At 36.2% G+C, this 16,454-nt stretch overlaps 1 protein-coding gene across 1 annotated transcript; it reads left to right on the forward strand.

Annotated features, from left to right (window-relative positions):
* Positions 1-9,961, forward strand: LOC125671127 (complement C1q-like protein 2). The gene is made up of 2 exons (XM_048906610.2): positions 1-378; positions 8,589-9,961. The coding sequence occupies exons 1-2, from the start codon at positions 186-188 to the stop codon at positions 9,023-9,025; spliced, it is 630 nt and encodes a 209-aa protein (XP_048762567.2). The 5' UTR covers positions 1-185; the 3' UTR covers positions 9,026-9,961.
* The last annotated feature ends 6,493 nt before the right edge of the window (positions 9,962-16,454 follow it).

Here is a 16,454-nt window from a genome sequence, read left to right on the forward strand (position 1 = left end):
CGGATATGTTCTATGATCTGCCATGCATTGCGGAACTAACTGATACAATGTTACGATACCAAGGTTTCTATTGCCTGTAATGTTGCCAACTTCTCTAGATTTGCGTAAGAGATGACGAAGCTATCGGGGTATATAAAAAGGATTTTAGCAATGTTACAGTCACTAATGCAGCGATCGTCAGCAGAATGAAGTTTGTAAATACATGTACAATTCTCTATTTCTGGTTCTACGTGTGTTGCGTTTCTGCGTTCTCAACAACGGATAAAAAGATCCCAAAAGACGATCTGACAGACATTAAAAACAGACTGGGATCTCTGGAACAAATGTTGGGACAGCTGATCACAAATAACTCTTCTCTGGATGTTCTTAGATTACCCGGTAAGATTTCCTAACAATTCGTTTTAAATTCTGCGATATTGGTATACATATAAAATATTTCCATCGAAAATAAGATTTTAAAGGCGATTTGAATCTTTTATCGGAATTTACCAACATTTGTCATTTTTGACTTGTCAGATCATCTCTGTTTTCAATACTTTGAAACAATTAATATTGATTTATTATTGCAATTAATTAGATATGTGATACATAAACTTGCCCACTGTGTCACCAGTACTGTCTGTTTCGAATTCATTTTGCAACCGTTTGATTCAAAATTCGTTTTTTATATAAAACACAAAATCAACATAATCGTAATTATTTGAACATACCATGAATTCAATTATTGCTAGAATAATTGAATTGATACATGTATCAATTGTAGTGGAATTATTAATGATAATCATTATTATTTTAATTATTAGTGAAATTTAATTTGGAGATCGATAAAAATGATTTGATGATCTCTTTAGTTCGACTGAAGAGAAAAAGTAATTAATGCACGCTTCAATTTTTTAAAAGAGAGCAACAATTCATTTAAAAAGATCATTAATTCAAATATGGTTATATTGAAGATATCACACACATCAATTGAATTAATGATATGTCATGACGATTCGATAAATAACTGTGAACACGAAATAAAAGACAACACAGAGTCATCCGTTTCTGCTTCATACTTAGATATTTTATTGGAAATAGATACTAACGGCTAACTAACAACTCAACTTTATGACAAACGGAATGATTTCAGCTTCTCCATCGTCAACTTTCCATAGTTATGTAGCATTATTCCATTAACCTGCCCATGATGTGTATATCTCTCAACCGATTCAAAACTCACGAGTTTGTTCTGCGTATGATTAGTTTTTAAATCAAAGCATGCTACTGACAAACAAGTTAACGGTGTAGGGGTTTCAACAGTCTCGTTTAAAGTCAGCATTTTGCAAAATCTATGGTCGTTATAACGATTTAGTTTGAAAAATCCAACTTATCATTGGGTCAAACGCTATCTGACATGTTTCATACCGATTGTTTGACTGTTTTTTCCACACTGGTTTTGACTACGGATAACTCCGTTTACCTTATCAGGATACAGGGCTTTCGGTGGGTGTGACCGGTCGACAAGGGACACTTACTCCTCCTAGTCACCTGATCCCACCTCTGGTACTTCCAGGGGTCTATGTTTGTCCAGTCCTCTATTTTGTATTGCTTATAGGAGATACGTGATTGATCATTGTTATCTTCGCCTTTCATGAAATGGTGAACGCAGTAATCCGTAGTCAGAATCAGCGTGCCAAGAACAGTCCAACAATCGGTATGAATGACGTCAGACAGCATTTGACCCAATTACATGCCGGACTTGCAAAGTAGATCGTTATAACAACCACAGAATTTCCGAAATTCTTACTGTAAACGAGAACGTTGAAACCCTTGTAACATTGACTTGTTTGTCGGCAGCCTACCTCTACATCGTTAATTCAAATGAACAGGGCAATAATTCAATTAATGCACGCATGGATTGAATTGATGCCCGCAATAATAGAATTTAGGAGAACAATAATTCAGTTTTTGCGCGTATCAATTCAATTGTTGATATCAATTCATTTGAAGAAAGCAACCATTTTGTCGAGCATTCCTTACCGTACAACGGGTTTTACTCGCGATAATCTAATTTTCGCTTTTTTGCGGGTATTTTTTAATCGCAAACAATTCAATTCGCATAAAATTTACACCGATTGTGTACTATATCATACAAGATAAGAATAACTCGGTGAATAGAAACTCACCATTTCGGGTGTAGTACTAATGATCTTAAACGGTAGTCAGGCGTTATCGCTCTGTACACGCACCTGTTTAACTTGGGACAACATGTATAACGGTAATGTTTGTTCTGTACGAATTTGAAACTTGTCAAGTGTCAATTAATTTGTAACTTGGAGAATAGCAAACAAAGAAGAACGCGAATAAAAAAATTAGTGTTTTAGGATATTTTCGCAAAATTTGTAACACGCAAAAATAACCCGTTATACGGTATGCAGAAAAAGTAATGCTATAAACAAGTCATTAATGTGCGCAATGACTTATATCTGAAGTTTGAACATATATTGATTTGAATTGTTGCGCGCGTCAATGATTTTATGAAAACTTCAAATAATTAAAGATATCTTCAATTATTCAAGCTTATGTTAATTTGGCGCTCCATATGCTGGTATCATGCCGTTCTCATTATGTAACCCCATCTAACTTCACAATATGATATACAACATATGGAGTAAATATTTCATTTGCAGAAAACGATGTGTATAGTTCTACCTTTCCACTACCTTTGTTTCATGATCAGCTGATTTTTGTTTACTTAAGTTATTAAAGATTACCGAGCTAAGATAATGGAATATTATGATTCTTGATGAAATCATGTCTTGTACATGTGTAATACCTTTATTGATAGCGATCAGTCAGAAGCTAATCAGTTGATAATATAAAATGTTGAACGTCATCGAATGACGTGAAACCTACTTTATATCTACACGATTAAAACACTTTTGAAAATAAAAAAGTTACGTGTAATCATATGACTGTCAGTTCTATTTATTAACTTTTGTAATTATGATCATCCGTGTTTTCACATAATGTGAATGTCTGAAGTACGTTTACTTTTACGCTTTTCTGTTTTGTTTATAGAATAGAATACTTTATTCAACCATTTTGGGCATAGTTTACATACAGTTGTAAAATTGTAAACAATTTACAAAGTGGCATATATAAGTAAACAAAAAACCATTTACAATGCACGAGGAGAAGGCAGCTAACTCATGACATGAGTATCATTATACAGACATGAAACATTTTTATAGTAATCATTGCTAGATTATCTGTTCTGCTTTCTTACGCTGATATAATAAAGGCAGGATCTTCATTCGTCCTCATCAATATGTATCAATTAACACATTGCTGACCTGCAATATTATAATAATCTGTCCCAAGCACCTGCTCTTGTGTCTTGCTGTAGAATGTTAAAGGGGTATGGACACGATGGAGAAATACAAAGTTCACAATTCTTTGTTATATAAACAAGGCTCGTGCCATGTCTTTCTTTACATGCAAGGTGAAGATAACGAACAGTGATCAATCTCATAACTCCTACAAGCAATACAAAATAGGTTAAATATAACAATCAAAGTTTCGTTTAAATTAGTATTTTTTTTCAATTCACAAGTAAATTCTAAACAAAATTAAACAGTTTCTACATATGGCATGTCAAACGTTGCAATATTTGATCTTTTCCATTTGTATTTTGTATAGTTTTCCATTTGTATTCTATAGTTTCGATTTGCATTGTATATTTGTTAATTTGCATTGTATAATTTCCATTTGTATTGTATACTTTTCCATTTGTATTCTATATTTTCTATTTGTATTATATATTTTTTTCGTTTGCATTGTATAATTTCCATTTGCATTGCAAAATCTTGCATTTGTATTGCATCCGAGGGATTGTTTATTTTGATTTGTTATGAAAGGTGAAGATAACGAACAGTGATCAATCTCATAACTCCTATAAGCAATACAAAATAGATAGTTGGACAACCACGGACCCCTGGACACACCAGAGGTGGGATCAGGTGCCTAGGAGGAGTAAGCACCCCCTGTCGACCAGTCACACCCGCCGTGAGCCCTATATCCTGATTAGGTATCCTGAGAAATGCTTGACGTAAACCAAAAAATTCCAAAAAGGATTTCATTAGTTTAGGTCCCATTTATATCTAGCTGTCACCAGCTGTAGGTGACGTACCACAAATAGACTTACTATGCTCAGCGCACAGTGGCGTAGCAGTGGGGGTTCTTTAACGTACCAACGCCTGTCGCAACACGGGATGTCTGCTTTTAAGGTCACGTTATCCGAAATACCCGTAGTTCTCACTTTTAAATAACAATGCGTATGGGGAAATATTAACTACATTTACAGGTAAGGTTTGATTCAGCCATGACACAGGTAGAACTCGAACATGCGACTTCGCGGTTACGAACCAAAGGGTATATCACTGAACTATCGCGATCGGTTCCATATAGGACTAGTTGAACATACATGTAGCTAGCAATGAAGAATCTTGCGACGGGACCCCACCCCTTCACAAATATGATATTTTGTATATAAATGTCGGGGAAAAAGCATGCATGTACGTTTTATTTTGTCAGAACGCACTTGTTTCAGGGGACTTCGCCCTCCCACTGCAACACCCCCCCCCCCCACCACCACCACCACCAAGGCTTTGCACTGGACTCACTAGAGATCTTAAGACAATCCCCAGACATCCAGCAGTTTACTGCATCCTTTCGTTCAGAATTATCTAGATCAGTCAGTGACTATAGTTTGAATATGCTGATCACATTAAACGCATAAAAGCGATAAATTAATTGGGGGTACGCCATTGCATTTAGCAAATACGGTACATTCTTGCGAAACGTGGCTCCTGAAATTGACCTCTTCAACATCTCGCACATTACCAATTTCGATAAACAAGAACTTAAGCTTAATCCATTGAATAGTTGTAACAAACCAAATTCGATGTTAAGAATCGGTGGGGACCCAAGTCCCCCGAATCTACTGAATTCTGACTAAATAAATTTGCATGCTTTTCTGGACAGTTCTAATAAAAAAAAAAATGATCATGTTGGGGGGATTCGCCATTGATAGAGCTAGCTACGTATTTTTAAGAATAACTAGTCCTGCATGGACCTGGTCGCGGTAGCTCAGTGATATATCGTTTGGTTTGTGAGCGGGAGGTCGTCAGTTCGAGAACCGCTTCTGCCATTGCCGCATCAAACCTAAGACATAAACAAAGGCAGTGATTGCTCCTTTGCTAAACATTCGGCATTTAAAAGTGAGAATCACGGGTCCTTCCGATATGACCTTTAAACCAGGTATTCCGTGTCGCTGCACGCGTTGGTACGATAAAGAACCATCATTCCTACCGCCCTGTGCGCTAAGCACGTCCACATTTGTGGTACATCAGTGAACAATTCTCAAAGCAACGTTAACTAATGAAATCCTTCGTAACAAATCAAACTAAGAATTCCCTGGGATACAATACAAATGGAAAATATAGAATACAAGTGGAAAATTCTACAATACAAATGGATTGATTGATTGATGTTTTCCACCACACTCAACAATTTTTCAGTTAGATGGTGGCGCCCAGTTTTTATTGGTGGAAGAGAGAATCCAGATACAATGTACCTGGGAAGAGACCACCGACCTTCCGAAAGTAAACTGGGAAACTTTCCCACTTACCGGCGCGAGCGGGATTCGAACCCGCGCCGACCAGAGGTGAGAGGCCGTGTGATGGAAAATATAGAATACAAATGGAAAATTATACAATACAAATGGAAAAGTATATAATACAAATGGGAAAATATACAATACAAATGGAAATTATACAACGCAAATGAAAAATTATACAATGCAAAAGGAAAATAAAGAATACAAATGGAAGATTATACAATACAAATGGAAAAGATCAAATATTGCAACGTTTGACATGCCATATTAACACGTCTCATTTTGTTTTAAGGTAGTACTCTACATCGTCATAATGGCTGACTTCCTTTAAAAACATGGATGAAAAAATCGATATCAGCAATATTTGACTTTTCCTTTTTAATTTAAATACATATCCGAGTAGCTCAGTAGGTTAGAATACCGACTGCTGAAATGTAGGTCGCAGGTTCGAGTCCAGCGGGGATTTTAAATTTTTTTCCGATTATCTTCTACTAAAACTGTATTTTTTTGGACAAAATAAAGTAAATTTGAAAATTTTCAACATCAAAATATTGTTGTACATATCCTCCAATTTTCATCTACATCAAATTTCTCTGGTGTAGCATACCTCCTTAAACATGCTATTTTCTATTAATCAATCTGTATGTAAACAAAATCATGGCACGAGCCTTGTTTACATAACGAAGAATTGTGAGTGCTCTATCTCATTTGTAACTCGACAGCTGATATTCAAAATTCGTCTCTAGATTTTCTCAGATTATCTGCTAAGATTTCCTAACTATTCGTTGGAAATTCTATAATAAATTGATGAAATATTTCGATCGAAAATAAAATTGTGAAGGCGATCTGAATTTTCAAGAATTTGTCATTTTTGACTTGTTTGGTTATCGCTGTTTTCAATATTTTTCAAAAATCAATGTTGATTTACTACTTTAATGAATCAAATATACCATACACAAGTTTTACCACTGTGTCACCAGTACTGTCAGTGTGGAATTCGTTTTGAAATCTCTTGCTAGGAATTTCAATTGAATGCTTTTATGGAATGCCAAATTAACATGAAATCATTGTGCACAATACCAAAATATTATTGATGCGTTCATCAAATCAATTTTTGTTCTCAGCAATTGAATTCCCATGGACAATGAATGAATTTATGTGCGTATCAATTGAAATATTGCGCGCAATAGTGTTGAACTGATGCTTGTATCAAATTGATTATTGCACTCATCAATTGCATTGATGCGCGCATCAATGTGGTTAAACAGTAATACATGTAAATGATAATTAATAACGTGAATTAATATTCTAAGTATTATCAAACTTTGATTTGGAGTTCGGTATAAATAATTTTATAGTCTCTTTGATTCACTTGAAGATATTTCTAATTATTCATAACGACTTTGTATAAGGAATTCATGCGCGTATCAATTCTTTCAAATAGTGCAATTATTCATTCATAAGATTTAATTAATTCACTTGTTGACTTATTGAATAATTACCCTCTCTGAAAGAATGTTTGCGCGCAATATAGCAAAACTTCAATTATTGTTGGCATTAGTTGAATTATTCCTCTCTTCAACTGAATTATAGCGCGCATTGATTCAATTCAATTGTTGGTATCATCAATTCCTTTGAAGAGAGCAACAATTTATTTAAAGCGTGCATCTATTCAGCAGAATAATCAATGCTATCAACATTCAATTAATGTGCGCAATAACTTTTATGAGGATATCATTATTTGAAGAGATCTTTATTTGAAATGTTGCACGCATCACATGAATTGATATCTTCAAATGATAAAGAAATCTTCAATTATTGGAGTTTGCTCCATATGCTTGTTAATTTTTGCATTATGCTCTCTCACTGTGATTCAATCTAACTTCAAAATATGATATGAAAAGATGTGGATTAAATATTTCATTTGCGGAAAACGTTGTGTGTAGTTTTCATCTTTATGCTGTCTTTGGTTCATGATCAGCTGATTTTTTTTTTTCATCTACGTTATAAACAGTTACTGAGCTAGCGTAAATTGTATATTTCATTTCTTGCATGATAAAGCCAGGCTGGATATTTTCTGATATTATGTATTGTGTAATACCTGTATCGATAGCGATCATTCAGAAGCTGACTAGTTGAGAAAACAAAATGTTAAGGAATTTATAGCCCCTGACGTCACAGAACCACTTCAATCGTTTTTATCACTACAAATTACAAACACTTGAAAATGTAAAAAACAAAACAAAACAAAAAAAACACCATTAGATACGTGTAATCACAAAACCATCAGCCTTAATTACAAACTTTTGTAATTATGATAAAGCAATCCGTAAGCCATCATCCATGTCTTCACATCAATGCATTAGAATATCTTGACTACGATCGCGATAGTGCTGTTATGCTTTATTTATAGAATTGAATAGAATACTTTATTGAAACTAATTTGGGCCCACAGAGAAGCACATCGTGTATCTTGTCCGAAATTGTAAAGAATTACAGTAAAATTTACAAAGTGATATGTATATATCCAAAGAAATAACAATATATTTATAATCCACGTGGAGCAGCCAGTTAAATCATAGCATGGGTATCATTATACAAGCACGAACTATCTATATAGTCACCATTACTAGATCATGTGTTTTGATTTCTTACCTCCAAAACATCCTCACCTAAATGTCGACATAATATAGTATTAAAAGCAGGATCATCATTCGACATCATCCATATGTTTGTATATCTATTTAACATATCGCTGATCTAAATAGTATAACTATCTGTTACCACACTATGTCATATCACCCTATGTCCCACACATCTATTTTGTTTTTAATTTGTGTCTCACTGTAGAAGATTTGATCTATTTTTTTAATTTCCCCACTTTGTGTCCCACTGTAACCTACTAAAACAACAATCTGTTTTGTAGGTTCCGCACGTAGAGAGGAACACGTGGCTTTCTCGGCGTACAAGAATCAAACCCAGTCTGGACTCAATAAGAGACACATCATCAAGTTTGAGGGCACGGTTTTGAACCTGGGCCACCACTACCACCCCGAGGACGGTATCTTCATCGTCCCGGTGACGGGCGTCTACCTCTTTCACTGGACTATCAATAACAACGGATATTATACGTATACAAATATATTAGTTGGTGGTAAAGTTATTTCTACCACCACCACTTCTGTTGTGTCTGGGAATTGGAATTCTGGATCCGCCCTGGTGATAGTTACCGTGCAGAAGGACGAACATGTCTGGATACAGACCTGCTGCGGTTCTGGTAATGAGGTGTACGGGAATACACTGGGCCAAGAAAACTATTTCCAGTCCACGTTTTCCGGAACCTTACTTTTTTCAGTTGTTTAAAAATGCATAGTCATACAGAGAACAGAGTGACAGTTCCTACTAAAATGACGACCGTTTTCAGCTTCAAAGCAAAGTAGCGAAATATTATACAGTTAGTTTGAATTGATGTCGGCTAATTTACTTTTAAATGAAGTGCTTAAATTATCAAAAAATATTAATTTCTTGTCATTTTCACAGCACTTAGAAGTATGAGAGTGTCTCAAACGATGCATTTAGCTTGACACGTGACATTTAAAAGTAATGAGTTCTACCTTACCTGATACGAAATCGTAAAGTTAACTGCAGCGAGTGACCAAGTATCAGCAACTGGCTGCTTAACATGGGAAAAGTTGGCTACTAGTAGTCATCTACTCGACAATGGAAAAGTTGGGTAATAGTAGCCACTACTTAATTAAAGTGAGGAAATCTAGCTACGATACTTGTATATTAGTACATAGCTGGCTACTTCAAAGAAGAAAGGCTATACAAGTACAATTAGCTACTAATAGCCATCTATAAGAAACATGTTATTGGGTTTCAATATAACTGCATATCAGGTTTATTTGGATGATGAGAAGAATACCAAACGTCATACTTGAGTTGGCCAGCTATTTAAACTTTGTTGTGTAGAATACCATTAACTTCCAAGTTGACTGTAAAATGTTGAGTGGCTGTTTATTTCTGATGCAACAATATTCCATCCAGGATAAAATGCATGAAGAGGATAGAATAAGCTATAAACATTTCAGCTTTTATCCAACGGACAATTATCTACTTATACTGACGTCTTTATAAACTTAATAGGTCCTTCTGACTGAAAATGTTCACGAAGAAGAAATCTCTTGCTGTGGCTTTTAGACATATCAACAATGTTATATCTATTAACAATAATCATTTCCATTCATATATCGATTCGATATATCCCTGTGAACTCGAAATTAAAGACAACATAAAGTCTTCCATATTTGCTTCGTACTTAGATATTTTGTTGTACATAGAAACGGCAAACTAACAACTCAACTTTATGACTAACGGGATGATTTCAGATTCTCCATCGTCAACTTCCCATATTTCATTATTATCTCCATATATTGTTTATGTCTCTCAACTGATTCCATATGCAAGAGCTTATTCTGCGTATGATTAGTTCTTAAATCAAGGCAGGCTACTGGCAAACAAGTCGATGTTACAGGGGTTTCGAGTCAGCATTTCGCAAATATGGTCTTTGAACAATCTACATGTAGTACATGTATGCTAATACAACCTATTATTGAATCAAATGCTGTCTGTCTCCGTTTACCTGATCAAGATATAGGGCTCACAGCGGGTGTGACCGGTCGACAGGTGATGTTTACTCCTCCTAAGCACCTGGTCCCACCTATGGTATATCCAGGGGTCCGTGTTTGTCCAACTATCTATTTTGTATTGCTTATAGGAGTTATGAGATTGATCACTGTTCGTTATCTTTACTTTTTCATTAAGATGTTGAATGTTTGTATTCAATTACCTATATAGAAGTATAGCATTATTTATGTATTATGGGTGTATATGTGATTGTTTTTCTGAAGTCCATGCAGGAAATGTATTTAAGCAATGTTAAACTGGATATTATAAGGAAAAAATCAGCTTGTGCATGCAGAAGTGTACGTTTATCTCAGTCCATACGACCTTTATTAATGTCCAGGTGTCCGTGTTTACCCTCCTATTGCTTGTAGGAGTTATGAGATTGATCACTGTTCGTTATCTTCACCTTTCATTAAAACCTAATAACTCTAGTAGCACGTGACTGTACACATGGGGTGGGGTGGCTTGCACATGCAGATATATATGCACATGCACTTACTGTGTTTAAAGGACAGCAACTTATTTCACAGGATAAAGTACACCATAGAGTTAGTATCAGGACCGAAATTTCAAATAAGATGATCATATAAATCAACGCGCTTCAAAATAAATAGTTAGTGTTGGTGTCAATTATGTATTTTTGTTTTTATGTGGTCAGAAAAATAACCATTTCTTTGAAATACAGCTCATTATTCAAAATATTAAGGTTATTTTGCTTTAGGAATGATTAAATACAGGCGTGATCGGATGTTGGATGTTGGAGTCACGAGGGTTCGATCGCCGGTGGTCAGATAGCTCCGTTTGTGAACATTTGCATGACTAGAGATTCAGGGAGCCCGGGTTCAAATCCCGGTCTGGTCCGTTGCATTTTCTCCCTTTCTGTTACATAGACTCCATGTTTACATATGTTACTCTCGTTCTTCTTTTCTTTTTTGTCTAACTAGCCTTAACTAGGTTGTATCCACTAGTGATTTACGAGAGAGAGAGAGAGAGAGAGAGAGAGAGAGAGAGAGAGCAATCATCTTCGTGCCGTCATAGCTAAATAGTTCCGTAATTAAAAGTAGTTACTACTGAGGTAATATTCCCAAGGTTCGTATAGCTCGTTCTGATAATCTAATACTGCATATACAATTATCTATTCTATGGAAGGGAATTACCGTCTTAATTCTCTACATCACTTTGTATTCTTAAATCAGACTTTGATTTTACTATACTTATTCTGCCCATTCGTTCGCAGATAGTATAACCATGATACTGTACATGTATAAAACTTCAATCACAAAGACGTCAGTAGAATTCAGTAGACTTTATTCCTTTCGAAGTGGTGCTAGTTCTAAACCATGTACATGTATGCGTGTGAGTGTGTGTGGTAAAAGACTGAAACAAAGAAACATGTTCTAATTACTGATTGATTCACAGAACATATATAATAGCTATTGAATACAATGAAACATATGACAAATTGGTAATTATAATAATAAAGGCTGAAGAACTATCAAAAAGTAACAATATAAGTCCAAAATATGTATTTATAACACAAATGGCTTTCCATAGAAAATTGTTAGAACTGTACTTTTATACATATACAGTTTATGACAATAATGGTTTTCCATACTTTTAAGAGTGAATGAGAGAATTACTGATACAGCCTAAATTCCTAATTATAGCAAATAATAAACATTGTGATGATATATACAACAATATATATGCACAAATATCACAATGTACTTACACTGTGTGCCTGCATACGGATGAAAATCTGAGGAGCTCAGAGTGAACGATGAGTGGTGTGGGTCACACCCAAAACAAGTAAACAGGAAGTAAGGAACATTAACTCTTTTAAAAAGAAAGATAACTAATTCACATTATCAGGGAAAATAACTCTAGGGAAAACTTAGCATAAATACATACAAGAACATTACAATACTTCTTAGCCATATTGGAAATTATTTATCGAATTGATAATCAAACTGCGCAGTAATGTCAGAATATGGAAAGAAATTGGGATCATTGTGACTGGCAATCTAAACTTCCTACGGAAACAATGACAATGACAATATTCGTATTCTCTTAAACTGATTTACTGTGTAGAAAAACAGAAAAACTCTGTAAAATCGGAGTTTTCAGTTGAACTCGACACTGTTGTAAATGAAAAATATGTGGGGGTTTTCCTGATAAATAGACAAGTGGGGTAGATAAAAATTTTGAGCCAGCTTGACCAATTAATTGAACCCATGTAACAAATAATGAACCCCTGCCTTCCCCAACCAATTTTAGGATTTTAAGGATTGTACAAACATACTCGTACATCTGCAACGCACTCTTTCATATTCTATTTGAACTACCAAATTTTAATTTTTTTCACAAATACACCATTCCCGTGGGGATCCGGGTTAGAATAGGTCCTCAGTACCCCTTATTTGTCGTAAGAGGCGACTAAATGGGGCGGTCCTTCGGATGAGACCGCAAAAACCGAGGTCCCGTGTCACAGCAGGTGTGACAGGATAAAGATCCCTTCCTGCTCAATATATAAATTTTACAGTCAGACCTTAGTTTACAGGATTGATGTATTTCGTCGTTATAAATTTTACAGTGAGACCTTATTTTACAGGATTGAAGTATTTCGTCGTAATGAATTTTACAGTCAGACCTTAGTTTACAGGATTGAAGTATTTCGTCGTTATAAATTTTACAGTCAGACCTTAGTTTACAAAATTTTCGTCGTTATAGATTTTACAGTCGAGTCTTTCGTAACAGAGCTACATCACTATCATCAAATTGTAAAACGAGTAAGTGATTTTGTAATTGTAATACATAAGTGAAATGTTTGTACATGGAATACCAAAACCGAATATGTTTCACTCCAGCTACTTAATCTGGATTGGTTTGGTAAACCTATCATTTCTAAATCTGCTTTACTAACTGATATATTGAACCAGTCTGAAGTCCACCATGTTATGCTTAATTATTGTTTTTACGAAAGCGAGTTATGGTTCCGCTTCCTCTACAGTTTTATTGGTACTTTGATTGTAGTTAGAGTTGTTTAGACGTAGTATGACGAAACCTAGTATGCAAAACTATATCCCACTCTCCGTGAGGGGAAACTCCTTCTGGTTGATATTAGCCACAATTCGACATTTCTCACCCTATCGCCCATCTTTAAAGGAAAGACGGCGATGTTAGTCAACACAATTCCTTAAACCTTTAAAGAGAAGACTTTATTCAAACTCTTAGATGTACAGCTAGAGTTTGAATTTTAACTTCTTTTATCTTCACGACAAAAAATGTGTATGGTTGAACATTTCACCTAAACATGTAAGAAGTACCCATGCCGTCTATAATGACCAATCGGGTGTCGTGACGACCATTTAATGTCTTCAAGAAAGTGGGGGTTTTGAAGTGACAATTGACCTCCACTTTAAAAAACAACAGAGCTCCTGGTGGAATTGAATCCCGCAACTAAACGGTGGGGTAGAATCAATTAATAATAATGTGTTTAATGAGCGCTGTATGTGCCTGGTAAACAACGAATAACAAACAACGAATAACAAAGGCTACAAAGACACGATGATTATTGGATGTCACTGAAGCAGGCGGTGAGACAATCATCATAAACGATTCTTCTGTGGTGGATCTCAATTTTTCGGGTACGATTATACCGCTTATATAGATCTATCTCGCATTAAAAAGAAATCTTGATCACGATGTCAAATGGTGTCTGTGACTCGGTATATATTCAATGTACATGTATGTGTAATGATTCCGGATATTTGAGGTACGACCATGCGGAGTTCTCAATTAGTCACTTTACATCACGTGATCTCATTTGTGTATAAATACCGAGACTCCGCAGTCGTCTGTGTCATTCAGATAGAAGACCCAGCCAAGTTGAGAGGACGAGAGTATGGGTACTAATAAAGTATTCATGGTAAACAATTCCTCGCCTGTTCTTACAGTTAGAGAGTGAATTTGGAAGGCCATCAGAAGTCTGGCCTGCCACGAAGAGGTTGACCTCCAGTAAAGAGGCTAGCCATAGTTTGTTTTCTTCGGTGTCGTCCGCATTGGCTGAACAGACCGTCGTCCAGGCCGCTATACTCATTGTCCGTCCTGAATAAGGCATCCTACAGTGAGTGTAGTGGTTGAAGGGCTACCACATATACTGTCCGTCCTGAATAAGGCGTCCTACAGTATATGGGGTAATCCGAGGGCGACTGGGCTCTAGATCTACATTTTGTTAGTTAGCACTACCAGTTTATCGTTGCTTGCCTCTGATTGATATAGTGATTCTCTGTTTGATTATAATTTACCTAGATAAGGTTAGGACATATTTGTATATTTTGGCAGTCCACTAAAATCATACCAATTAGTTTAAATTAGTTATTGTTGAATACCCCAAACCCTGGAATTGACCAGGTACGATCCCAGAAGTTAATGTAAATACGTTACAGAATTTGGTGGCAGCGTCGGGATTTGGGGTGAAATTCTATCATTAAAGTTTACATTTGTTTTTGGTTTATTTTAGTCGACTTTGTTTAATTTTGTGAATTACTGATATGTCTGAGAGCGATGTGAATGCTGAAATGACTGCCTTAGAGCAGGAGCTAAGTAGGCTTCAGGCTAGTATAAATAAAAGTCGGACAAGGCCAGCCGCCAGAGATTCGGGATTACCTGAAAGTAGGCGGACTACCATAGATGACCAAGGTTACATACGGGAGGGCGCAAGACCTAAAACTGTTAGGACGACCACCCTACCTAATACATATACTAGGCCTAACAATCTTACTGATTTAAGTAGGGCAGATGATGGCGAGCCAGATAGATTTTCTATTACGAGCACACCATACCATGCAAATACATCCAGGCATGATTTTCCAGTGATGAATGAGACTAACATTACAACTCGCCGCCCTGAGAATACTGCACAGAAGAACAAACCCAAGATCACCGTAGTGAAACCAGATAAATTTGACGGAAGTCCGTCATGGGCCGATTTTAAATCTCACTTTGATATATGTGCAGAATTGAATAAATGGGCTCAGTCAGAGAAGGGAATGTATTTGGCTGTTGCCTTGCGAGGTCAAGCACAGAGTGTTCTTGGAAATATGCCAGCAGTAGACAGTTCTAAGTAAAGCTCTAGAGGAGAGATTTTGCCCTCAAACCAAACAGAATTCTGCTGACTTTTTGGTTCAGCCTAGCGGTACATAGTTGAATATATAGTTGTCGGGGGAAAATTTTAAAATTAAAAGAGAAAGGAATTCTTTGTAAATAGCTTTGAAATTGATCGTTCTGTCGTTTATTAAACCTTTGCCTAAAATAGAAGAATATTTTAGTTTCGAAGCTGTACATGCGGGACGCACGTCATCGGAGGCATGGGTAGTGTAATGATTCCAGATATTTGAGGTACGACCATGCGGAGTTCTCAATTAGTCATTTACATCACGTGATCTCATTTGTGTATAAATACCGAGACTCCGCAGTCGTCTGTGTCATTCAGATAGAAGACCCAGCCAAGTTGAGAGGACGAGAGTATGGGTACTAATAAAGTATTCATGGTAAACAATTCCTCGCCTGTTCTTACAGTTAGAGAGTGAATTTGGAAGGCCATCAGAAGTCTGGCCTGCCACGAAGAGGTTGACCTCCAGTAAAGAGGCTAGCCATAGTTTGTTTTCTTCGGTGTCGTCCGCATTGGCTGAACAGACCGTCGTCCAGGCCGCTATACTCATTGTCCGTCCTGAATAAGGCATCCTACAGTGAGTGTAGTGGTTGAAGGGCTACCACATATACTGTCCGTCCTGAATAAGGCGTCCTACAGTATATGGGGTAATCCGAGGGCGACTGGGCTCTAGATCTACATTTTGTTAGTTAGCACTACCAGTTTATCGTTGCTTGCCTCTGATTGATATAGTGATTCTCTGTTTGATTATAATTTACCTAGATAAGGTTAGGACATATTTGTATATTTTGGCAGTCCACTAAAATCATACCAATTAGTTTAAATTAGTTATTGTTGAATACCCCAAACCCTGGAATTGACCAGGTACGATCCCAGAAGTTAATGTAAATACGTTACATATGCATACACATTTTTTCAATGTGACGTATTCAC

This window comes from Ostrea edulis, chromosome 1 (genome assembly GCF_947568905.1).
Source record: "Ostrea edulis chromosome 1, xbOstEdul1.1, whole genome shotgun sequence".
Lineage (NCBI taxonomy): Eukaryota > Metazoa > Mollusca > Bivalvia > Ostreida > Ostreidae > Ostrea > Ostrea edulis.